Source organism: Oncorhynchus keta, chromosome 34 (genome assembly GCF_023373465.1).
Source record: "Oncorhynchus keta strain PuntledgeMale-10-30-2019 chromosome 34, Oket_V2, whole genome shotgun sequence".
Classification (NCBI taxonomy): Eukaryota; Metazoa; Chordata; class Actinopteri; order Salmoniformes; family Salmonidae; genus Oncorhynchus; species Oncorhynchus keta.
In genome coordinates this window covers 64812641-64839161 of record NC_068454.1, presented here as the reverse complement: position 1 = coordinate 64839161, position 26521 = coordinate 64812641, and the positions used below count along the sequence as shown (strand labels likewise).

General features: G+C 45.3%; 1 protein-coding gene across 6 annotated transcripts in view; it reads left to right on the top strand.

Moving 5' to 3' along the window:
* The window catches only part of arhgef2 (rho/rac guanine nucleotide exchange factor (GEF) 2), a 56917-nt gene that overhangs the window by 10710 nt on the left and 19686 nt on the right, over nt 1–26521 (top strand). For 3 of the 6 annotated variants that reach the window (XM_052494421.1, XM_052494423.1, XM_052494424.1), the window contains exons 3-6: nt 268–457; nt 922–1162; nt 2028–2067; nt 2246–2441. In XM_052494421.1, the coding sequence (XP_052350381.1) occupies nt 268–457; nt 922–1162; nt 2028–2067; nt 2246–2441 (667 nt within the window). Of the gene's footprint in view, nt 1–267; nt 458–921; nt 1163–1430; nt 1581–2027; nt 2068–2245; nt 2442–13451; nt 13752–26521 lie in introns of those variants that run through there. The other 3 variants (XM_052494422.1, XM_052494426.1, XM_052494425.1) reach the window with 3 other exon arrangements.

Here is a 26521-nt window from a genome sequence, read left to right as displayed (position 1 = left end):
CACACACGCACACGCACACACACACGCACGCACGCACGCACACACACACACACACACACACACACACACACACACACACACACACACACACACACACACACACACACACACACACACACACACACACACACACACACACGCACACACGCGCACACACGCAGGATGACTGACTGCTGCTTTCTCCATTAGACCTCTACTCCCCTCCTCTCTACTCAGCTCCTCTGTGACACTACCCTCTCTCTCCCCCTCCCTCTCTCTCTCCCCCAGTGTGAGTCTGGAGGGTTTTGACCCAGAAGAGATGGAGCGGGTGCTCCTTGGAGCCCTGGAGGGGTCCAGCAGAGGGGGGCGGGACCCTCGCCGAACCCCCATCACCTCCTTTGGCCAAGAGATGGGCTCCCTGCTGTCACTCACGGAGGAGGAGGCGGGCTGCCAGACCCCGGTCTTCTCCCCATTGGAGGTGAAGCTAAGTCCAGACTGATGGGATTGAAGCATCATATGTGTGTGTGTGCGCACGTGTTTGAGTGTGTGATAAATATAATTTGCTAACATGAATGAAGATGGAAGACTTGAGATAAAGTAACCTGATTTAGAGCACAGACAGTAACACACACACACAGTCACATGCACACATGTCTCCTGCAAGCAGTGGCAAGCACGTCTTGGGTTATTTTGTTGCAAATACACACAGCCTCTCACTGATGCTCTTGTCTTTGTTTATTATGGGAAGAGCCGTTTATACACTCAAGTCATACACTCTATCTCTCCCTCCTCTCTCTCTTGCTCTCTCCCCTCTATCTCTTCCTCTCTCTATCTCTCCCTCCTCTCTCTCTTGCTCTCTCCCCTCTATCTCTTCCTCTCTATCTCTCTCTCTCTCTCTCTCTGACACACTGTGGCCCTTGTCTCTTGTCTGTGGTGTGTTAGGAGCAGTCGTCTCAGCTGCAGGGCTTCAGTGCCTCCGCTCCCTCCCTGTGTGCCAGTCCCAGTCTGCGCCAGCTATCCAATGCCAACCTCCACCCTCCAACCCACACAAACACTGATACACACTCTTCGACACCTCACACACACCCCTACACACACTCACAAAACCACCAGCATCATCGTCATCAGCCTTGCCATCGCTCCTACTCAAACTCCAATTCCATCTCTCAATGCCACTACCAAGGTAGGACAGTAGGACTCTTCATTTGTGAGTGTGTGGAGACTCTCCTGACTGTTTGAAGGGCAGATATTAGTGTGTGTGTGTGTTCCTATCTGTGTGCAGCTATGCGGAAGTCTTCTTCCTGTGTTTGTTCTCACTGTGGGCTGCTGCTGCCGTCGTTAGCCACGGAACAGAAAGTGCTGTGTTCTCAGGCTCTCCCATCTCCTCTCTCGCTCTCTCCATTTCACCTTTTGCATGTTCACTATTCATCCTTTTATTCCACGGCATCAGCAGAGATCGTTTTAATCACGCCTTGATGGTGTTAAATCAACTGTCTCGTGTTGTTTCATCCTGGTCTTTCTTCGTGCATTTGTTAACTCTTGGTCACAGCCATCGTTTGGATTAAACGTGTTTGCCAAGAACCTGCAGAGCAGAGAGAGAGGTTTGTCACTTATCAGGCGATGCACTTCAATCTATCTGGGATCTTAGGTCTATGTATGTATGTATGTATGTATGTATGTATGTATGTATGTATGTATGTATGTATGTATGTATGTGTGTGTGTGTGTGTATGTGTGTATGTATGTATGTATGTATGTATGTATGTATGTATGCATGCATGGAGGGATGGTTTTGAGGTAATGGGATGACTAAGTTTGTTCCTGCTTTCTGCCTCTCTCTTCCTCTCTGTATCTATCTGTCTTTCACTTTCGCTCTCTTTGTCTGTCTTCGTCTCTGTCTCTCTTTCTCTCTTCTGTCTGTCTGTCTGTCTCTCTCTCTCTCTCTCTCTCTCTCTCTCTCTCTCTCTCTCTCTCTCTCTCTCTCTCTCTCTCTCTCTCTCTCTCTCTCTCTCTCTCTCTCTCTCTCTCTCTCTCTCTCTCTCTCACAGAGTCTTCCCTGGGCTCTGTATTTGGGGGTTCCACACAGAGGTGAGTTGTCTCTCTCTCTTCCTGATGACCTGTGTTCACTAACAACCCTATAGAGCACATGATCTCATCTGTGACTGAGTGCTTTTTGACTCACATCCCCATAGTAACACACCTTTTCCTCTAAGCTGAACGCCAACTCCGTCTTATGGAAGGATGTTTCTCTTCACCTCTTTCTCAGTGTGGATGCGGAGCTTGGTGAGCTGTGGAGACAGGAAGACAGGCAGCGGCTGGGCGAAGAGAGAGAGAGGCGGAGGGAGGAGAGAAGGACGGAGGGACTGAGGGGTGCTCCCCCCGGGGAGGAGAGGGGGGAGAAGACGGGAAGCCCTCTGGGACGCACCTTCAGCTTCCTGCGCAAGATGGCTGGCCAACGCAAGGTGAGAGAGTGAGAAAGAGGAGAGTGTGGGTGTATTGTGGGTGCATGTGGATGTGACCCTGTCACAGCTGTCACTATGCAGTAGAGTACTTGAGTAGAGTGCGGGACCGTCTCTAAGGACAGAGAGTTGGAGTTTGGTAGTAGGCTAGCTTTCCCCTGCAGTGTCGAGTCCCAGAGAGGAAGTGACCGTATCTGCTTGATTTACATTCACCTGTGAACCACCTCCGGTAACAGTTTTGGCAAACATATGCTGTTTAATAACACAATGTTACAGCACTGATATGCAGTTGAAGTCTGAAGTTTACATACACTTAGGTTGGAGTCATTAAAACTCTTTTTTTAAACCACTCCAAAAATGTCTTGTTTACAAATGATAGTTTTGGTAAGTCGGTTAAGACATCTACTTTGTGCATGACACAAATACTTTTCCCAGCAATTGTTTACAGACAGATTATTTCACTGTATCACAATTCCAGTGAGTTAGAAGTTTACATACACTAAGTTGACTGTGCCTTTAAACAGCTTGGAAAATTCCAGATAATTATGTCATGGCTTTAGAAGTTTCTGATAGGCTAATTGACATCATTTGAGTCAATTGGAGGTGTACCTGGGGATGTATTTCAAGGCCTACCTTCAAACTGCCTCTTTGCTTGACATCATGGGAAAATCAAAAGAAATCAGTCAAGACCTCAGAAAAAATTGTAGACCTCCATAAGTCTGGTTCATCCTTGTGAGCAATTTCCAAATGCCTGAAGGTACCACGTTCATCTGTACACACAATAGTACTGAAGTATAAACACCATGGGACCACGCAGCCATCATACCGCCCAGGAAGGAGACACATTCTGTCTCCTAGAGATGAATGTACTTTGGTGCGAAAAGTGCAAATCAATCCCAGAACAACAGCAAAGGACCTTGTGAGACGCTGGAGGAAACAAAAAGTATCTACATCCACATTAAAACGAGTCCTATAGCGTCATAACCTGAAAGACCGCTTATCAAGGAAGAAGCCACTGCTCCAAAACCGCCATAAAAAAGCCAGACTACGGTTTACAACTGCACATGGGGACAAAGATCGTACTTTTTTGGAGAAATGTCCTCTGGTCTGATGAAACAAAAATATATCTGTTTGGCCATGATGAACATTGTTATGTTTGGAGGAAAAGGGGGGTGGCTTGCAAGCCGAAGAACACCATTCCAACCGTTATGCACAGGGGTGGCAGCATCATGTTGTGGGGGTGCTTTGCTGCAGGAGGGGCTGATGTACTTCACAAAATAAATGGCATCATGAGGGAAGACAATTATGTGGATATATTGAAGCAACATCTCAAGACATCAGTCAGGAAGTTAAAGCTTGGTCACAAATGGGTCTTCCAAATGGACAATGACCCCAAGCATACTTCCAAAGTTGTGGCAAAATGGCTTAAGGACAACTAAGTCAAGGTATTGGAGTGGCCATCACAAAGCCCTGACCTCAATCCTATAGAAAATGTGTGGGCAGAACTGAAAAAGTGTGTGCGAGCAAGGAAGCCTACAAACCTGACTCAGTTACACCAGCTCTGTCAGGAGGAATGAGCCAAAATTCACCTAACTTATGGTGTGAGGCTTGTGGCAGGCTACCCAAAATGTTTGACCCAATTTAAACAATTTAAAAGGCAATGCTACCAAATACTAATTGAGTGTATGTAAACTTTTGACCCACTGGGAATGTGATGAAAGAAATAAAAGCTGAAATAAATCATTCTCTCTACTATTATTCGGACATTTCACATTCTTAAAATAAAGTGGTGATCCTAACTGACCTAAAACAGGGAATTTTTGCCCTAGATTAAATGTTAGGAATTGTGAAAAACTGAGTTTAAATGTTTTTGGCTAAGGTGTATGTAAACTTCGGTCTTCAACTGTATGTACAACAATGTTGTCAAAGCAGTAACCACAACAGTATTATTCATTATGTTGGGCGAGGCGTTCTCTCTTGTGCTGCTTAGATTATTAATGACGATATCTGGCTGAATTACAACAGGATCTTTTTTTTCTTGAACTAGGCAAGTCAGTTGAAGAACACATTATTATTTACAATGACGGCCTAGGAACAGAGGGTTAATGACAGATTTGTACCTTGTCAGCTCAGAGATTCAATCTAGCAACTTTCGGTTACTGGCCCAACGCTCTAAACACTACCTGCCGCCCCACCTCTTGATTTCTTGAAGAACATTTTAAAGTGTTTGTTCTAGTGGGTTGGCAGTGTTTACTGTGTGTGTGTGTGTGTGTGTTTATTGTAATGACAATCTTTAAACAGCAGGGGAAGACTCTGTTCTGTGAGTTGGATATGAGAAGTGAAGTGGAATAAGCAGCACTGTGGACCTCAGCAGGATGATGTATGGCCAAGTTGATGATTTAGGCATTCCACACTTGAACTGAACTTGGGTACAGCTGGTGTTCTTGTATGTGTGTTTTTAGTGTCCTACTAATCTCTGGTGGACAGACGGACGTCTCATAACTAGCATCAAGCTTCTGATGCAATTATGCAGGATTTAAATTCTGGGTTTCAGAGATTACTGTCCTACTAATAAGCCCGACCAAAGAGCAGTATGCACCATCATACTTTTTGGCAATTGTATATTTTCTTTTGACATGTAACACCCTCGTATACATCAAGTTGATGTATTCTTGTCTGTATATTGTTCAATAATTTAAAAAAATAAATAAAAACAAGGGAGACAAAAAAAAGTCATTCATAAAAGCCCTACCAGCCCCTCTGACCACTCTTGCGTGCGTCCCTGATTTAAGATCCACTGGGTTGCCAGATTCCTTAAAGGTCCTTATCATGGGCGTTGCCAGATTGTGCCCTCCATCTCAACTGATTAGAAGTCTCAGTGATGTCACAGGGGCGTGGCTGTGATTTTGATGATCATTCATTTACGCGATGACACCATCGCCTCCGACGGCCTGTTAGAGACCGATAGCTGCTGGCCCTGTTTGACGGAGCTATTTCTGAAACAACATCCAATCTCTCTCTCTCTCTCTCTGTGTGTGTGTGTGTGTGTGTGTGTGTGTGTGTGTGTGTGTGTGTGTGTGTGTGTGTGTGTGTGTGTGTGTGTGTGTGTGTGTGTGAGATGTGGTGTAACCAGGTATGTGGGGTTTGTCCACACCCTTGGTGCTGTATGTTTAGTGGCTCCTGGACTCCAGACCATAAGACAGAAAAGAGACAACAAGGGAGAAAACCCAGAAGAGTGAAAGAACAGCAGTCAGAAAGAAAGAGACTGAGCTCACTTTTCCAGACCTTTCCTCTCTACAGCAGTTATGAGCTCTCTCTCCCTCAGTCTCTCTGTCTCTCTCACTATAACATGTGACGTCTCAAGAAGTCAGCATACTCTGGAATGTGAATCAGTCCTGTGTGCTTCTGCTGTGTGTCTACAGGACTGTCTGTATTTCTACTGACCTCAGTATTGTATAGAGCTGGCTGATCTGGCTATGGATGTTAGACAGAGACATCTGGTGGCTTTAGATTAAGCCCAGTACTCTCATAATGATAATATGTCATGTCTTTCAGACTGGAGGGAGCTGAGAACAGAACACATTACAAGATCACAAGTCTGTTATTCATATACTCTTAGAAAAAATGGTTGTTCGGCTGTCCCCATAGGAGATCCCTTTTTTGGTTCAAGATTAAACCCACATTTGGTTCCTGGTTAAAATCATTTTTTTGGTTCCAGGTATAATCCATTTTGGCTCAAGGTTAAACCCTTTTTTGGTTCCAGGTATAACCCTTTTGGGTTCTATGTAGAGCCCTCGGTGGAAAGGGTTCCACATGTATTTAGTTTAGCTTATTAATTTGACAATTAAAAAAAAAACAGCACATAAAAGTGGGCTGTTATATAACCTAATAGAAGGTTATGGGCATAGGCAACCCAAACGGGTTCTACATGGAACCAAAAGGGTTCTTCAAATGGTTCCCCTATGGGCACAGCCAAAGAACCTTTTCAGGTTCTAGATAGAACAAAAACGTTCTAAGAGTGTACCTGTACAAATATGTATTCTACTACTCTGAACAAAAATATAAACGCAACATGAGTTACAGTTCATATAAGGATATCAGTCAATTTAAATCAATTAATTAGGCCCAAATCTATGAATTTCACATGACATGGGTGGGCCTGGGAGGGCATAGACCCCCACAAAAGGGCTTTATTACAGAAATAAATCAGCTGTCCGGGTGGCTGGTCTCAGATGATCCCACAGGTGAAGAAGCCAGATGCGGAGTTCCTAGGCTGACGTTGTAACGGCTGTCGTAGGTGGAAGAAGGTTAGGACCAAGGTGCAGTGTGGTACGTGTTCACTCCGGCCACAAAACCTGGGGAGGGTCTGGGTGGGCGTCTGTCCGCGTTGGCGGCTCTGGCACGGGACGTGGACCCCACTCCACCATAGTCTTGGCCCACTTAAGTGATACCTTGGGAGCGGCGACCCTCACTGCCGACCTCATACTGGGGACCCTAACTGCGGGCCCGAATAGACGGGAGACTCTGACAGTGCCGGACAGGCGGGAGTCTCCAGCAGCGTCGTAGTGAAGGGCGACTCCGGCAGCGCCTGACTGACGGGCCGCTCCGGCAGCTCAGGACAGACGGGCGGCTCTGGCCTGGAGAGAGAACTTGGAGAGAGGAGACGGAGAGAAAGCCTGGTGGGTGGGGCTGCCACAGGACCCACCAGGCTGGGGAGACCTACAGGAAGCTTGGTGTGTTGAGGAGGCACCGGATGGACCAGGCTGTGGGGAGCACTGGAGCCCTGGTGTGCAGCCTTGGAACCACTCCTGCAGGCTGGATGACCACTTTAGCGCTGACCATCCAGGCACAGCTTGAACCGAGCTGTGGGTGAGCACTGGAGATCTGGTGCATACTACTCGCACCTCTCCCTTAGGCTCAATGCACACATTCGCCTGGCACGGGCGGAGTGTAGGCATAGGACGCACTGCACCCTCTCAGTGCCCCGGAGACACAGCACGCAGAGCCTGCGGAGGTTAAGCTGGGCCGAAACGGCGTACCGGAGACCAGACACTCTGAGCCGGCACAGCATGGTCTGGCTGGATGCCCACACTCGCATGGCACTTGCGGGGGCTGGCCTATAGCGCCCCGGGCTATGAGCTCATACTGGTGACACCGTGCTCTTGACCGCATAACACGGTGCCTGACCAATACTGCGCTTCCTCCCGTAAGCACGAGGAGTGGGCTCAGGTCTACAACCTGATTCTGCCACACTCCCCGTGTGCCCCCCACATTTTTGGGGGGTGGGGGCTGCCTCTCGTTGTCTGTCGCGCTGCCGTGCTACCTCCTCATATCGCCGCCGCTCAGCTTTAGCTGCCTCCAGTTCTTCCTTGGGGCGGCGATATTCCCCAGCCTGTGCCCAGGGTCCCTTGCCATCTAAAATCTCCTCCCATGTCCTTGAGTCCAGAGAACGCTGCTGATCGATACCACGCTGCTTGGTCCTTGGTTGGTGGGTAGTTCTGTAACGGCTGTCGTAGGTGGAAGAAGGTGAGGACCAAGGTGCAGCGTGGTACATGTTCATACTTTTAATAATGGAACTGAACACTGAATAACAAAACACAGAGAACAACCAAAACAGTTCTGTCTGGTGCAGACACAAAAACAGAAAGCAAACACCCACAACCAAAATGGGGAAAACAGTATGATTCTCAATCAAACGAACGACACCTGCCTCTGATTGAGAACCATACCAGGCCAAACACATAGAAATATAACCACATAGAAAAAATAACATAGACTACCCACTCCAACTCACACCCTGACCAAACTAACACAAAGACATAATAAAGGAACTAAGGTCAGAACGTGACAGACGTGGTTACAAGTAGTCTGCGATTGTGAGCCCGGTTGGACGTAATGCCAAATTGGAGGTGGCTTATGGTTGAGAAATTAACATTAAATTATCTGGAAACAGCTCTGGTGGACATTCCTGCAGTCAGCATGCCAATTGCACGCTCCCTCAAAACTTGAGACATCTGTGGCATTGTGTTGTGTAAAAAAAAAAGCTCATTTTAGAGTGGCCTTTTATTGTCCCTTGTACAAGTTGCACCTGTGTAATAATCATGCTGTTTAATCAGCGTCTTGATATGCCACACCTGTTAGGTGGATGGATTGTCTTGGCAAAGGAGAAATGCTCACTGACAGGGATGTCAACAAATTTGTGCACAGAATTTTAGAGAAATGCTCTTTTTGTGCGTATTGAACATCGTATGGGATCTTTTATTTCAGCTCATGAAACATGGGAACAACATTTTACATGTTGCGTTTATATTTTTATAGTTGATATTTGTTGAGTAGGAGGAAGTTAGGAGGAAGTTATGTTTGTAGATTGACACGTACCTCGTTTAAGAGCAAACGCATCTGGACAACATATATCTGGGTTTTGTTGGTGTGTGTCCACTGTGTCCCATAGAGAGAAAGAGGAAGTGTGTGTGTGCTCAGCATCATTTATTGGTATTGTGTTTCCTTCCTCTCTCTCTGTGTGTGTGTGTGTGTGTGTGTGTGTGTGTGTGTGTGTGTGTGTGTGTGTGTGTGTGTGTGTGTGTGTGTGTGTGTGTGTGTGTGTGTGTGTGTGTGTGTGTGTGTGTGTGTGTGTGTGTGTGTGTGTCTCTGTGTTTAACAGTGAATGTACTTAACAGTTTTACGTTAAAAAAATAGATATTTAATAGCTCTTGGCCAAAGTCACACCTCTATTTTCCCTTCATTCCTCATTCCCCCTCTCTTTTCCCTGCTTTCTCTCTCTCCATTAGCTTAATCTCCCTCTCTTTCCCAGCTGGGCAGTTACTGCTTCGGGTGGCAGGATTGCATCAGCAAGCCGGCTTTTCTCCTCCGCTATCCCTCTCTCCCCAGCCCCCCTCTCTCCATCACTCCACCCCCACTCCTCCGTTCATTTGTCTCAATCCCACCCCATTTTCCTCCCTTGCTCTCAATGCCTCCCCTTCTCTGCGTATTCTCTCTCTTGCACCCCTTTCTGTTATTCTTCTCTGCCGTCCCTTCTACAGTCCACACTCCATTTCTCTCCCTTTGCTTTTCTCTTCACCCTTTCATATATCCACTTCTTCCTCCATCTTTCCATAATTTTCTATTCTCCCTCTCCCTCCCATGTACAGTGTCTGATAATCTCTCTCTGCTTCCTCTCTTCATCTCTCTTCATCCCCCCCCTTCTACTTCACTCTTTCCATCTCGCTATCTCTCTCTTCACCTGTCTTTATCCCACCCCTTCTACCTTCCTCTTTCCATCTCTCTATCTCTCTCTTCACCTCTCTTTATCCCCCCTTCTACTTCCCTCTTTCCATCTCTCTATCTCTCTCTTCACCTCTCTTTATCCCCCTTCTACCTCCCTCTTTCCATCTCTCTATCTCTCTCTTCACCTGTCTTTATCCCCCCTTCTACCTCCCTCTTTCCATCTCTCTATCTCTCTCTTCACCTCTCTTTATCCCACCCCTTCTACCTCCCTCTTTCCATCTCTCTCTCTCTTCACCTCTCTTTATCCCCCCTTCTACCCCCATCTTTCCATCTCTCTATCTATCTCTTCACCTGTCTTTATCCCCCCTTCTACCTTCCTCTTTCCATCTCTCTCTCTCTCTTCACCTCTCTTTATCCCACCCCTTCTACCTCCCTCTTTCCATCTCTCTATCTCTCTCTTCACCTCTCTTTATCACCCCTTCTACCTCCCTCTTTCCACCTCTCTATCTCTCGCTTCACCTCTCTTTATCCCCCTTCTACTTCCCTCTTTCCATCTCTCTCTCTCTCTCTTCACCTCTCTTTATCCCACCCCTTCTACCTCCCTCTTTCCATCTCTCTATCTCTCTCTTCACCTGTCTTTATCCCCCCTTCTACCTTCCTCTTTCCATCTCTCTATCTCTCTCTTCACCTCTCTTTATCCCACCCCTTCTACCTCCCTCTTTCCATCTCTCTCTCTCTTCACCTGTCTTTATCCCCCCTTCTACCTCCATCTTTCCATCTCTCTATCTATCTCTTCACCTGTCTTTATCCCCCCTTCTACCTTCCTCTTTCCATCTCTCTATCTATCTCTTCACCTGTCTTTATCCCCCCCTCTACCTTCCTCTTTCCATCTCTCTCTCTCTCTTCACCTCTCTTTATCCCACCCCTTCTACCTCCCTCTTTCCATCTCACCTGTCTTTATCCCCCTTCTACATTCTATATCTCTCTTCACCTCTCTTTATCACCCCTTCTACCTCCCTCTTTCCACCTCTCTATCTCTCTTCACCTCTCTTTATCCCCCTTCTACTTCCCTCTTTCCATCTCTCTATCTCTCTCTTCACCTGTCTTTATCCCCCCTTCTACCTTCCTCTTTCCATCTCTCTATCTCTCTCTTCACCTCTCTTTATCCCACCCCTTCTACCTCCCTCTTTCCATCTCTCTATCTCTCTCTTCACCTCTCTTTATCCCCCTTCTACTTCCCTCTTTCCATCTATCTCTCTATTCACCTCTCTTTATCCCCCTTCACCTGTCTTTCCATCTATCCACCCCTTCTTTACCTCCCTCTTTCCATCTCTCTATCTCTCTCTTCACCTGTCTTTATCCCCCCTTCTACCTTCCTCTTTTCATCTCTCTATCTCTCTCTTCACCTCTCTTTATCCCCCCTTCTACCTTCCTCTTTCCATCTCTCTATCTCTCTATTCACCTCTCTTTATCCCCCCTTCTACTTCCCTCTTTCCATCTCTCTATCTCTCTCTTCACCTGTCTTTATCCCACCCCTTCTACCTTCCTCTTTTGATCTCTCTATCTCTCTCTTCACCTGTCTTTATCCCCCCTTCTACCTTCCTCTTTCCATCTCTCTATCTCTCTCTTCACCTGTCTTTATCCCCCCCTTCTACCTTCCTCTTTTCATCTCTCTATCTCTCTCTTCACCTCTCTTTATCCCCCCTTCTACCTTCCTCTTTCCATCTCTCTATCTCTCTATTCACCTCTCTTTATCCCCCCTTCTACCATCTCTCTATCTCTCTCTTCACCTGTCTTTATCCCCCCTTCTACCTTCTCTCTATCTCTCTCTTCACCTGTCTTTATCCCCCCTTCTACCTTCCTCTTTCCATCTCTCTATCTCTCTCTTCACCTCTCTTTATCCCCCCTTCTACCTTCCTCTTTCCATCTCTCTATCTCTCTCTTCACCTCTCTTTATCCCCCCTTCTACCTTCCTCTTTCCATCTCTCTCTCTCTGTTCTACTTTTATCTCCCCTATTCCAAATGTCCATTCTGAGGTAGTAGGAGTTTAAACAAACTGAGGCAGGCAGAACAGCGGATATGAAACTCATAAAGAAGCCTGCGGAGGTCCAGAGAGTATTAGCCAAGCAAATATACCCTTCCTGATTAAAGCTGTCCCCCTATCGCACCACATCCTTTCCATATCGTCTAATATCCTATCATACCAACATGTTCACTACTAACTGCTCTTCGTCTCTCTCCTCTGTCCCTTCCCCATCGTCACTCTCTTTATCCCTCGCTCTCTTTGTTTTCCATTCGTCATATCGGAAACTATGCGAAGGGGGATGTCATGTTATAGATGCTTATAACTGTTTATGAGGACTCTTTCGCTAAATGACGTGTTCCTCTTTTCTGTTTTGAAAGGGAATACTGTTGCCCTCATCACGCTGTTACACATTTTCTCATTATCTAATACACACACACTTTTTCTCTCACTCACTCTGTAATGTGAGGCGTTGTTGTCTCCCTCACAATAACTCTTCAGAGGGTTAGTGTGTGACAGTGACACTTTGTGTGTGTGTGTGTGTGTGTGTGTGTGTGTGTGTGTGTGTGTGTGTGTGTGTGTGTGTGTGTGTGTGTGTGTGTGTGTGTGTGTGTGTGTGTGTGTGTGTGTGTGCGTGATGTTGGGTGACTATGGTCAATAGAAGTATTGTACTGTATCCAACACCTGTGTGCTATCTCATATCATACCACCCAAGTGCTGCCAGGCATCGCACGCACTCACTCACGCTTGCATGCACACACGTGTGTGTTTGGCCATGTCGGAAGGCAATTGGTATCAGATGAGGACTCATGAAGAGAAGATGACGACCTGAGAAGACGGAGGAGGAGCTGGAGAGGATCACAGTAGAGAAGGAAGGATGAAGATAGCCCTCAACTGAACCATAGAAGAAGAAGAAAGAGAAACAGAGAGTGATAATACATAGTGCTCAGAGAGGTGGAGACGGAGAACGTCCAGTAAAGTAGAAATTGTGTTGAAAGCAGAGCAAGAGACTGAAAACAAGTGGGAGGATGAAGAGGCAAGGTCACACAGGCACAGTCCTGTTAGAGAGAAGGAATGGTGTGATATTGCAGTTTGGAGGACAGAGTTGTACAGAGATCCATTGGCTGTGGGTGCACGGTTGGGCGTTTTCCTCTCTCGTTGCTCTCTAAATTTAGCCCCGGGTCACTCTTAAGTGCCTCCTTGATTAACCCGCCCTTCTCCCTCTTTTCCTTCTCACCATCATAACAGTCCATCTATTCCTTTACTATTCTTCTCTTTTCCTTGTTATATTCCCAAATACATGAACCATTTCCAGTCCACATTTTGCCTTCAAGGCATCACCTCCCAACAGATGGTTCCTCTTCCATGCATTGCCCAAATGGGAGGTTTTCACGATGATGTGTTTGCCACGTCAACAGGCCAACTCACATTATGTGGCTCAAGTTGCGCAGCGTGGAGATTTCACACAATCTGAAATGTGCTGTAAATGTACAGTAAACCATAGGGGGCAACCATAGACTGTACAGGGGCACAACTCATTTAGCGAACCCCTAAACATGAAGGCTTGGTTTACACACCAAGCAACCTTCACCTCTGGAGGTGTGGTTTAAAAAATATAGCCACAATCTGATGATTGGCTTTTGATTACGTCTCTTTACCCAGTGGGCGGGTTCAGTACTCAATACTCATCTGTGGTTGGTGAAAAGAATGAAAGGGGGTGTTTTGCTCTGAATGTTCGCTCCTCCTCCTGAGTGCTGAGTTCGAATTTCCTGCATGAGAAAATGTTCAGTTGTTCGTCGAGGCGCGTACTCAGACATATGGGGAAAAGTTAACGGATTCGCCCTCCATGCGCTATTATCTGACGCCGCCTGTTCCACTGGAAACCTCTAACTGTCATTTTATCAACGTTTATGAAAATATTGTAATAAAGGGAAAGAGAAGGATAGGAGATCACCTTTGATTTAAATTGAGGATCATTCTCTGTTGATCCCGTCCTCGTTATGTCCCGTGTCACTGAACCGCTGCCAAAAACGCGTCAAGAGAGAATGAAAGAAATCAATTTACGGGTGAGTGAATAGTCATATGGCTAAATAACTGTTCAATAAAGTATTCAATAGCATAGATAATACATTTACATGTTCAATAGCAATTTGTTCAAATGTAGTAGGCCACTAGTAGCCTATATCAATAGTTCTGTAACATGGGTTATTCTGACATGTATAATAGCCTACATGTGTTTATTATTTAAATAGATCATGATGATGTCTTTACAGTAAAATACTGCAATGACTTGGAAATCCCCCATTTACTTACCCCGGGTATACCAAGATGAGTGGGGGAAACGAGAGGGCTGCCTTGGACTCCTGCTTTGTATGGTAGCAACTGGCAATGTAATGAAACAACCTTTTAATAATGATTTAGACTACTATTAAGGCTAATGCTTTTGTCTTCTTTGTCAATGTTTGTCCCGCACCTTGCATATCATAGAAAACCATATCGCTTGGCGAAAGGGTTGCATAGTGCGGCACAGCAGCCAAAGCTTGAGACCCCGAACATGTTGTCTGTGATAGAGGAAATCGCTTGGGGGAGGGGGGAAAACCGCAAGTGTGTGTGTGTGTCATTGGTATAGTCGTGGACTATACGCAATATTACGGATCAATAATATGTCGAACAGTAATTGTAATACGATGCAGTTATGCTATTAGACACATGACACGTATTCAAAAATTGTAATATTATTCAACTGTTTTTGAGCGATACCGTTGCAAATGCTCTACAACGTTAAGATGCCTATAGCCTATTCTATAGCCTATAATCATTGTATTTGTTATAAGTCTCCCGGGCTCTGTTGTCTGTCTTCGTCATGTGATTTGGTTGCTGCAGCATGACGATAAGGATACATTGTCTCTGTTTCGCAGTAATTGTATCAAGCACTCTGAAAGTGACAAGAGTGGAATATAGCACAGTTGTGGATGTGTGTTGCCGTCATGTGCTGCAGAGTACTAGGTCACCACACAGATACTGACATATCCAAATTGAAAAAGTCGTTTCTCAAATACACTTATAAAAAAAAGGTGCCATCTAGAACCTAACAGGGTTATTTGACTGTCCCCGTAGGAGAACTCTTTGAAGAACAATTTTTGGTTCCAGGTAGAACCCTTCCCACAGAGGGGACAGTCGAAAGAACCCTTTTGAATCTGTTTTTTTTCTGAGTGTATGGTATGGCTAAAAGATCAGAACGTTGAATGTGTTTGTGTTTACAGATCACTCCTTGTCTTGTGTGTCTGAGTTCTACTAAACCCGTGTGGTCATGCTGTTTACTGTCCTGTCACACCTGTTTAAATCAGAAACATTTCTACAAGTTCAGCATCCGTTTAGTCCACATGATCTGTTCACTTCCCTTCCCCAGCCTTCTCTTCTGCTCCACTTTGGATCCAGATCTGGACCAGCCTTCTCTTCTGCTCCACTTTGGATCCACATCTGGACCAGCCTTCTCTTCTGCTCCACTTTGGATCCAGATCTGGACCAGCTCTTCTCTTCTCAGCTCCACTTTGGATCCAGATCTGGACCACTTTCTGATCCCAGATCTGGACCAGCTCTTCTCTTCTGCTCCACTTTGGATCCAGATCTGGACCAGCCTTCTCTTCTCCAGCTCCACTTTGGATCCAGATCTGGACCAGCCTTCTCTTCTGCTCCACTTTGGATCCAGATCTGGACCAGCCTTCTCTTCTGCTCCACTTTGGATCCAGATCTGGACCAGCCTTCTCTTCTGCTCCACTTTGGATCCAGATCTGGACCAGCCTTCTCTTCTGCTCCACTTTGGATCCAGATCTGGACCAGCCTTCTCTTCTGCTCCACTTTGGATCCAGATCTGGACCAGCCTTCTCTTCTGCTCCACTTTGGATCCAGATCTGGACCAGCCTTCTCTTCTGCTCCACTTTGGATCCAGATCTGGACCAGCCTTCTCTTCTGCTCCACTTTGGATCCAGATCTGGACCAGCTCTTCTCTTCTGCTCCACTTTGGATCCAGATCTGGACCAGCTCTTCTCTTCTGCTCCACTTTGGATCCAGATCTGGACCAGCTCTTATCTTCTGCTCCACTTTGGATCCAGATCTGGACCAGCTCTTATCTTCAACAAAGTCCCCATAGTATCATTCTAATGCATGACATATTTTGGCTCTATTTTATAGTCTTAGAACATGGCAATAGTACATATCCCTCCTCTCTCCACGTTAGCCTGCCTACCCCCTGGGGAGGGTGTGTATAACCTGTTGTCTTGTGTTCCTGGTCTTTGACAGGTGTAATATGCTCCTCTTGCTTTATGTCTATCATTATTGCAGCAGTTTTAATTAATCTTACTGCTTCCTGATCAGAAGGTAAAGTGTGTGTGTGTGTGTGTGTGTGTGTGTGTGTGTGTGTGTGTGTGTGTGTGTGTGTGTGTGTGTGTGTGTGTGTGTGTGTGTGTGTGTGTGTGTGTGTAGCGAATGTGTGCTACTATCTCTGTGTGATGTGTACTGTGAGGTTGGTCTGTGTGTATACTATGACACCTTATCTCACTGCTTTGTGTGTAGTTGAAGTCAGAGCTCAGATGTTTACAGGTAAGTTCCAATGGAAACACAAGTGTCAATGTAGTTCTGTCTTGTGTAGCCTTTTGCTTGGTTAACCTTTAATGGGGAAGGCCACAACAGAAGGTTTTGTTAGAGCAGGATCATGGAGAAAGTACAGCTGTTGTGAGCATAGATTGTAAGACCCAGCCAAGTAGTCGGAAGTCCAAATGTAGAAAAACATATTCTCCACAGGCAACATTACTATCTTAAATTCCAGTGTGTGTGTCATTGTGTGCAGGGGAAATGTTGGTAGGTGATGCCCACTGAGTCAGAGAGGTTAGTGTGAGATTTCTGTGTGTGCATGCATACGCATTTGTTTGAATGTGAACACGTGTGTGTGGGGGGGGGTTCTTCGCCTGACTGTGGGATTTCAGCCTTTTGGCCAAAGCTAATTTAGCATCTCGGTGTTGTGACCCCCACCCCCACTAGAACAAGCAGACCCAAACACACACATGCCAGCAGATGTGACTGGCGGAAAGGCATGAGGGCTGGCATGCATAGTCACACGGAGCCACATGCCAATACAAACTCCTAGTGCCAGACAGTCACATATGAAATACCCCAGGGCTCAATGTCTACACATAAACAGACACATGCGCACACACACACTTCTGGTCTGTGTGTGTGTGTGAGAGAAAGAGATTTGGCATTGGCATACATTCAGATCAGCCAGAAATCCCATGTTTCATGCATTTCACAACCCAACCCTTTCTTTTCTCTTGGGGGTTTCATTGCTGTTCATTGGACCCTATGCACCCCAGCAAAGTTGCACATCATTGGGTAGAATGTGGGGCAGGACAGAGAAGGGATTGTGACATATACAGCCCCGGGGGAAGATGAGAGATGGGGTCTGAGTGAAAGAGATGGAATGAGAGGGAGAATCGGAGAGGTTGGGACGGGATAGGGGACGATAGAGAAAGATATTGTGCGTGTGTGAGAAAGAGGGAGGAAGCTCTCTTGTCAGTTGTCACAGGCTCTCCATTGTACCAGTTGGGGAATGGCTCTGACTGGTGGGCTTTAACCACATCATCTCTCCCTCATTGCTGTGCCAATAACTCACTTCACACCGAAGTTACTTTAGATAGATATATTCTATATATTTAGGGCTTTGTTATTGCCAAATCGTATATCAGAGTTTTAAATCTACCTGGAAGACTAATATTATGAGATGTGTAGTTGGCTGAAAGTGTCTGGGTGAGTCAGAAAGACAGGAGGTGAGTCAGTCCTTACCTTTTTGGTAATCACATTTTGAGGGCGAGTGTTTAATTTGTGTGGGTTGCTCAATGTGTAGGCAGGCATTGGGCACTTGTGTTGTCGTATATCTGTTTGAGACAGGCGAGGAGTGTCTGTTTGATCAGCCTGTTGTAGTCTCATTATGTGCTCCAGTGGTCGGTGCCTCCAGGAACAATAGCCGGGAATCTAAATGGAATACCTACACTCACTCTCACGCACAGAAATGCGTGCACGCACACACTCCAGTTGTCAGACTGACACACTGCGCTCTGTCCTTAAACCCAAGGCCATGAGCTCCCTAATCTTAACGAAGCCTTTGATCATGTGACCTCAGAAACCTGCAATCTAACCCTCACTCTTCACTCCCCCCGGTATGCCAATATGACTTATGACCTGTAACCTTTCCTTCTTCAGATCTGCAGCCCAATGAAGGGAGACAGACCGACACCATTGAATTACAATGGATAGAACATACCTTTTTTTAGGGGTTGATGCAAAAACAGTTGTTACAGCAAATCAAGTCTGACATTTGTTAAGTAGAACACATTAACTTTAGAAGCATTTCTAAACCTCGAATACACGACAAGTTTGCATTTCCTGTTGTGCAGAACAATTCTCAGCAACAAAAGAATGATCAAATTAAGATCCTACATCTGTGTGTGACATGCTGAAAGACCACAATTACAAGCAGGGAAACAAGTGAGCGGATGTCATTATTTACTCTTTAAACCGAATATATATATATATTTTTTAAATAATGTTCTACCTAGTCAAAGTGGCATGTAGCCTTCCAAATGGTTATTTATTTAGGTTAAATGGTGACCTGTTGGTTCCATTCATGGTATTTTATATGGGCCCAGTACTAGATCAGCTTCCATTTCAGACAGTGCCGTAGAGGGGCCATTCTTCAGACTCATAATGTGGGCATGCATCATATGTCTGCAGGCCCAGGAGTAAGGAGTGCCCAGTTAATGGGCCTGAACCGCTCAGTCATGTGACAAAATGGAGAGGGAAGGTTAAGGGCAGAGGAAGAGAATGAAAGAGAAAATGGGAAATAAACATCAACATCTCGGGCCACGTTCCCTTGCTCCCTAGTGAGAGTGAGAAGTGGTGTTAAAGTCATTGAGAGGATGGAGAGCTGGTCCAAGGCTTACTGGATAATGGTTACGGTTCGGATTGGGCAAAGGTGTGTTTGGGATGATAGACTGTAGGCTTGTAGGCCAAGGGAGGTCTGGGTAGAAAGCAGCAGCTGAAAGGTGTGTTTGGGATGATAGACTGTAGGCTTGTAGGTCAAGGGAGGTCTGGGTAGAAAGCAGCAGCTGAAAGGTGTGTTTGGGATGATAGACTGTAGGCTTGTATGCCAAGGGAGGTCTGGGTAGAAAGCAGCAGCTGAAAGGTGTGTTTGGGATGATAGACTGTAGGCTTGTATGCCAAGGGAGGTCTGGGTAGAAAGCAGCAGCTGAAAGGTGTGTTTGGGATGATAGACTGTAGGCTTGTAGGCCAAGGGAGGTCTGGGTAGAAAGCAGCAGCTGAAAGGTGTGTTTGGGATGATAGACTGTAGGCTTGTATGCCAAGGGAGGTCTGGGTAGAAAGCAGCAGCTGAAAGGTGTGTTTGGGATGATAGACTGTAGGCTTGTAGGCCAAGGGAGGTCTGGGTAGAAAGCAGCAGCTGAAAGGTGTGTTTGGGATGATAGACTGTAGGCTTGTAGGCCAAGGGAGGTCTGGGTAGAAAGCAGCAGCTGAAGGTTATTGATTGGTTATCCGATTTACTAGTACAAATCCTATAACTTGAATTACCTCATAAAGAAGACAATTGGCCTGTATCAATGAACAAGGCCTTTCTTTGTGTTTGGTGGGGAACATGCTTGGTTTCAACTCTTCCAGCTTTTACAGACCAATGAGGGTCAGGTAAATGTAGCATGTTTTTTTTCACTCTATTTGTGCGAATAGAGTGATATAATAACTGGTGTGCTTTCAGAGCTCTAGGGACAGCAAGGATCCGGTTACAGGCTAGTGTGTGACTGATGCTGACAAAGCACCTCACCTGTCCCCCCCCCCCTCTCGCTCTCTCACACTCTCTTGCTCTCTCCCTCCATACAGCACCTCCCTCTCTACCCTCCTCACCAACACACACATCTCCACAATGGCTTTCTCAAAGGTTGTAATATGAGAGGAATGAGAAGTAAATTAGAAAAAGGAACGGAGAGGGAGAGAGGTGATGTGGCAGAGGGAATTAGAGAGTGGGTGGTTTGGTTATAGTTGGGGGGGGGGGGGGGGTGGGTAGGGTGTCGGTGGGGTGAAAAGCCAGACAAACAGACCATACACTATACAACATGCATGCACGCACACAAACACTTGTGTTCATGGGTTACTACTACACACACACACTTTAACACCCAACAGAGACATAATCACAAACACATGGGCACACCATCTCACCGTCTGTCGACAGATCACACACGGTCATTGTGGTCACCAGTGTGTGACTGCACCTGTGTCAACAGTGTTGCTTTAGGGGGCTGTGGAAACGTTCTTCCAGTCGGCCTGGTAACAGACCATGGGTTCACCTCACAGCTGTTGACTAGACTGGCAGGGGAATGGACCAATCACATGTGGAGGGAGGAGAGAAAGTGAGAGAGAAGGAGGATTAGAGATTGAGGAAGAGGAGAGCGACGGGTTTGGCTGGCTACTCAGCCACATGCTCCAGCCAAACGCCATGCTATGTTTCTTCTCGGCGGTCATAGAGCAGGGGGGAAGACTCAGTTGTCAGGCTAGCGAGTAGTTACAAAAGAGCGGGAGGAAAGAAAACATTTAGGAGAAATAAGGATCGGTGGAGGGGTGCTTAGTAGTCTGTAGGTAAAGGACTTTGTGTAGGGGGTTTGGGTGTTGCAATAGCTAGCATTTTATTACAGGTGTTTTCTTTTGAGTCTTAGCATTGCCTTTGTGAAACCCCCACTAGAGGTGACTGAGTGGGGGTCAGGTGTGGAACCCAAACTAACTAAAGCCAGAGTCACAGGAAGTGAACTCATCAGAGAGCTTCTTAAAACAAACAACACCCTGTGTGAACCTGATGACCAGTCAATAGCCCCAGTGCCCTCCTCACACTCCCCCTGAGTGGCTGCTACTGGGTTGAGTCTGCTACAGTAATTACCCAGCAGACTGAAATACTGTAGCTTCATCACATTATCCTGGCTTTCATAAGCACTGATCTGAATAGGATTACTAGTGAAAACCTATCTAGTCATACTTATCAGTGGGAAATACACAAAATGAGACTATAAATTAGGGCTAGAGTCAAATATTGATATAATGTTGTCCAAAATGTATATTGCAATATGTAACTGCATAGATTATTTCCCCCCGATCACTAATATAAATTAATATTAGCACAAAGCATGTGATGGCTCTCTCTGACCATGCTGAAATGACTGTCTGGGCATAGATGGTTATCACAGCTGGAGCTGAAAGGACCTGGCCTACCATCTGAGCTCTGTCTCCTCTCTCCTCCGTTCTCATCACAGACAGACAAAAAGGCACTCTTCTTTCAGGGATCATCATTTTGAATTGAAGCGGTGCACTAAACTGGAATATTGTTCAGTGAAAACAGCAGTAACCCTAAATACCCAGATTCCTCTGTTTAGTAGGCTAACAAAGACCAAGAGCATTCCAATCAAATCAAATCAAATGTTATTTGTCACATACACATGGTTAGCAGATGTTAATGCGAGTGTAGCGAAATGCTTGTGCTTCTAGTTCCGACAATGCAGTGATAACCAACAAGTAATCTAACTAACAATTCCAAAACTACTGTCTTATACACAGTGTAAGAGGATAAGGAATATGTACATACGGATATATGAATGAGTGATGGTACAGAGCAGCATACAGTAGATGGTATCGAGTACAGTATATACATATGAGATGAGTGTGTAGACAAAGTAAACAAAGTGGCATAGTTAAAGTGGCTAGTGATACATGTATTACATAAGGATGCAGTCGATGATGTAGAGTACAGTATATACATATGCATATGAGATGAATAATGTAGGGTAAGTAACATTATATAAGGTAGCATTGTTTAAAGTGGCTAGTGATATATTTGCATCATTCCATTATTAAAATGGCTGGAGTTGGGTCAGTGTCAATGACAGTGTGTTGGCAGCAGCCACTCAATGTTAGTGGTGGCTGTTTAACAGTCTGATGGCCTTGAGATAGAAGCTGTTTTTCAGTCTCTTGGTCCCAGCTTTGATGCACCTGTACTGACCTCGCCTTCTGGATGATAGCGGGGTGAACAGGCAGTGGTTCGGGTGGTTGATGTCCTTGATGATCTTTATGGCCTTCCTGTAACAACGGGTGGTGTAGGTGTCCTGGAGGGCAGGTAGTTTGCCCCGGTGATGCGTTGTGCAGTCCTCACTACCCTCTGGAGAGCCTTACGGTTGAGGGCGGAGCAGTTGCCGTACCAGGCGGTGATACAGCCCGCCAGGATGCTCTCGATTGTGCATCTGTAGAAGTTTGTGAGTGCTTTTGGTGACAAGCCGAATTTCTTCAGCCTCCTGAGGTTGAATAGGCGCTGCTGCGCCTTCTTCACGACGCTGTCAGTGTGAGTGGACCAATTCAGTTTATCTGTGATGTGTATGCCGAGGAACTTGTCCTGGGGTCACCGACAACGACGAGACAGCCTATAGGGAGGAGGTCATAGACCTGGCCGTGTGATGCCAGGACAACAATCTCTCCCTCAATGTGATCAAGACAAAGGAGATGAACAGGAAAAAGAGGACCGAGCACGCCCCTCATCGATGAGGCTGCAGTGGAGCAGGTTGAGAGCTTCAAGTTCCTTGGTGTCCACATCACCAACAAACTATCATTGTCCAAGCACACCAAGAAAGTTGTGAAGAGGACATGACAAAACCTATTCCCCCTCAGGAGACTGGAAAGATTTGTCATGGGTCCTCAGATCCTCAAAATGTTCTAGAGCTACACCAAGCTTCCTGCTATCCAGGACCTCTATACCAGGCGGTGTCAGAAGAAAGGCCTAAAAGTGGTCAGACTCCAGCGGCTCTGCTGCCGCATGGCAAGCGGTATCGGAGCGCCAAGTCTAGGTCCAAGAAGCTTCTAAACAGCTTCTACCCACAAGCCATAAGACTCCTGAACAGCTAATCAAATGGCTACCCAGACTATTTCCCTCCCTCCCCCCTCTCTTTTACACCTCTGCTACTCTCTGTTGTTATCATCTATGCATAGTCACTTTAATAACTCTACCTACATGTACATATTACCATATTACCTATCCGGTGCCCATACACATTGACTCTGTACCGGTACCCCCCTGTATATAGTCTCGCTATTGTTATTTTACTGCTGCTCTTTAATTACTTGTTACTTTTATTTCTTATCCATATTTTTTTGAACTGCATTGTTGGTTAGGGGCTCGTAAGTAAGCATTTCACTCTCCTAATCCAATTTGATTTGATTTAGTTGATAGTTAGCAACATTTTTTAAGGATTAAATATGTTTATTGATTATGAAAACAGATTTCCCCAGATTAAGATGCTTCTGTTATTTTATGTTGTAGTGGTAGAAATAAGACCTAGGGGAAATAATTGTAACCATAAAACACTGGTATGTGGACTCCTACTGGGCAACAACTCTCTCTCTCTACTGTTTATGGGTGCCGTACCTTTTGTAAGGAATTGTTCCATAAATCAGTTTGTGTGTGTGTGTACAGATGTAGGATCTTAATTTGAGCCAGTTTGGTACAGCAGGAGAATAATCCTACAACAATAGGAAATGTGAGTTATTATGTAGATATAATGAATGGACATTGATATGTTTTTCGCAAAGGGAAAATCAGGTCTGAAATGTCTAAGTGGAAATTACAAACTTCAGAAGCCTTTTAAACCTCAAATACATTTCAAGTTTTAAATCCTACACGTGTGTGTGTGTGTGTGTGTGGGCAGGGGGGGGGGGTGTAGCTGTACTTGTTATTAATTAATGTGCCATTGGGACAGTCAGGTGCTAACTAGGGGGCAGACATTTGTTTTCCCACATAACTGTGTGGGCTCGCCTCACATCATCAAGGTCATAGTGTACTAAGCCTCATGATGGATGCCATCTGTCTCTGATACAGATGTAGGATCTTTATTTGATCACTCTTTTGTTGCTGCAAATTTTAAATGCAAACTTGTAGGTTATTCAAGGTTTAGAAGGCTTGATTTGCCCTACAAAATATTTCCATGAATTATGATCCACATTTCCTGTTCATGCAAGGTTATTTTCCTGGTGTAGCAAACTGGCTCAAATTAAGATCCTACGTCTGTAGTCTCCTCTCCTACAGGAACATGCAAAGGATGGACACATTCACACTATTATAATGACCACCTTCCCCTGCTACCACACACATACAGCACAAAGATACTATATCCATGCCTCCCCTTTGCTGCCACACAAACACACACACACGCATGCACGTACTGAATGCACACACATACACACTAAGATGAGAACTATGGATCCACACACTCAATGTATTTTTCCAATACATTTAGTAACCCTTAGGATAGAGTCCTAAACACATCCAGTAGTTCTCTTCCCCAGTGTCTCCAGTTTCTCCATCTCTCTTTGTGTTCTTTGTCTGCTCTCTATTTCTTTGTTCCTCCATCAATACACGCTGAAATCCAGTTACCTGCTCGGCTCTCTCGCTGTGTCAGGTATTCTCTTCTCCTCTTTTGTTTCCTCGCCACATCACTCTCTCTATCTCTCTACCTCTCTCTGGGGCTCTCTCTCTTCCCCCTGTATCCGTTTCTCCATCTGTCTGCTTTTTCTCCCCCCCCTTTCATCCCAGACCCATTTATTTCTCACTTAGGTCTGTCTCTCTTTTTCTCCTTCACTCGTTTCAGCCTCCTGCTCTCGTGGGTCTTCCCCTCCAAGCCTCTCCCTCTTTCCTAGGTATCCCTGTTTCATTCTCTCTCTCCCTCATACTCACTCTCTCTCTGTTAGATGACCTAAGAGGAGATGGAGGAGGACTTTTTGTCTAGACAGAGAATACCTTGAACTTCACTCCTTTTTTGGGGGGTTTAGGCAGAGACTCTCCATGTTGCTATTGACGATCTGATCAAGCTGTGACACTTCGTAGTGTAGCTATTCCATCACTCTTTTTACTGTCATTCATACGTGCTATGGCGACTGGTGACCGTGCTTGTTCACAAAGGTCGTTCTGAGGATATTTAATTAATCATTAGATATCTTTTTTTTTCACTCTAAGCTGTTGGTGTCATCTGAAATGAGAAAGACAACAGACAAGCACATTGTTTATGGCCCATTAACCAGGGCTCGTCTCTCTCAGCCTCTCTCTCTCTGCTACAGCGGACAGTAGCAAGCACACTCTCTCCCATAAGACGACCCCCCCCTTCCTCCTCTCCTAGAACAGAGGGACTGCCATTAAGCCTCCGCTCTTCACGCACGACACAGGGTTAACTTGAAGGAGATCCTGGGCTTCCGCAGACCGATTGTGTCGCAAGCAAAGGCAAAAGGTCTTTGTTCTCCCGGTGTATGTCCACATGCTGACTACCACTAACTCTGTTATGGCATGCCAATGGGACTTTCCTGTGATGTCGCAAGGACAGCCCTTCCTGCCCGACACACCTTGGTTTAGTTTGATGAACTCAAATAGAGGCCGTCTGCACAATGGTTTTTCATTGTTTACATATATCATTTGAGGAACATAATCTCATTGGGGACCACTGGCATATGTCCCCCGTAAATTTCGAACTATATCAGTAGTGTCACGTTTACATTTGTTTTCAGATTTAACTTAAGTTTCTGTATGCATTCTAGTGTGGTATTCTGGGAATCCTTTGTGCACAAATGACTTTCTGTCTCATCATTAGTTAGTGATGTCATTCTGAGGTTAGTTGACCACTTATTCACCCCTCAGATTAGACTGCGCTGATCTCGCTTCAGTGAGCTGGCGTCACACAGTTGAACCCTTCTTCTCCTTCAGGTTGTATGCTCTCTCTACATCCTGGGTTGAAAGTGTGTCGGCAAAAAGAATACATGACACATAAACAGAGGAGAGGACACAGCCGAAGCTATTCAGTCAACCGGAACAAGGATCAGCCAAGCTTGTTATTGTCTGGTTGTAATAACTTATGACTACACTCTGTGGATAATGAGTTACTTAAGGGAGAGCAATAGTGGGCCTACACATCAAAACAAAGCTATATCATTTATTTTAGCATTGAATCAGTGTTATGAGCTACATGATGTGTAATACATGATGAATGTATTTACAGTCTTAATGCATTTTTAAACATTGTTTTATTGAACCTTTTATTTGTTATAAGTTAATAAACATTTATGTTTACAGCATCCATACTATAGTTACCAGTCATATAGTTAGTAGAAGGCCTATGGTTCAAATTCCTAGTTGATTAGAACTTCCCACTGGGCACCGACGTCATTTCAATGTCTTGTTTTGATTTACATTTGGTTGAGTTGTCAACTAACTTGAATTCAACGTGAAATCAACAAAAAATGTCACCATGCCATTGGATTTAGGTTAAAAGTTGGGTGGAAAAAGCCTAAATTCTGTCACGCTGATGACTTTTTACAAATCCAATCAGTTTCCCACGTTGATTAAACATCATTACATTGAATCTTAGTGTTAAAATGACATGGAAGCAATGTTGATTCAACCATTTCTTTGCCCAGTGGGTTGTCACTGTTCTTTACTTAAACTACATTCACTACATATCCAGTTATATGACAGAAAAAATGCCTAAAATGTCTGCTAAGTCAGTCAGACTGAACAAAATAGTTTAACAAGCTCTCCTCTGGCTCCACTGCCTTATCCATGAAACAGGAAGTCGGTATAATGAACTTCCGGTGTGTGATGTCAACACTGAAGCACTAGCATGGACATTTTGGCAGAATTACTGAGACAAAAACTGCTTTTTACAAAAATGTCTGGACTGTGTATACAAACCCATTTCCAAAC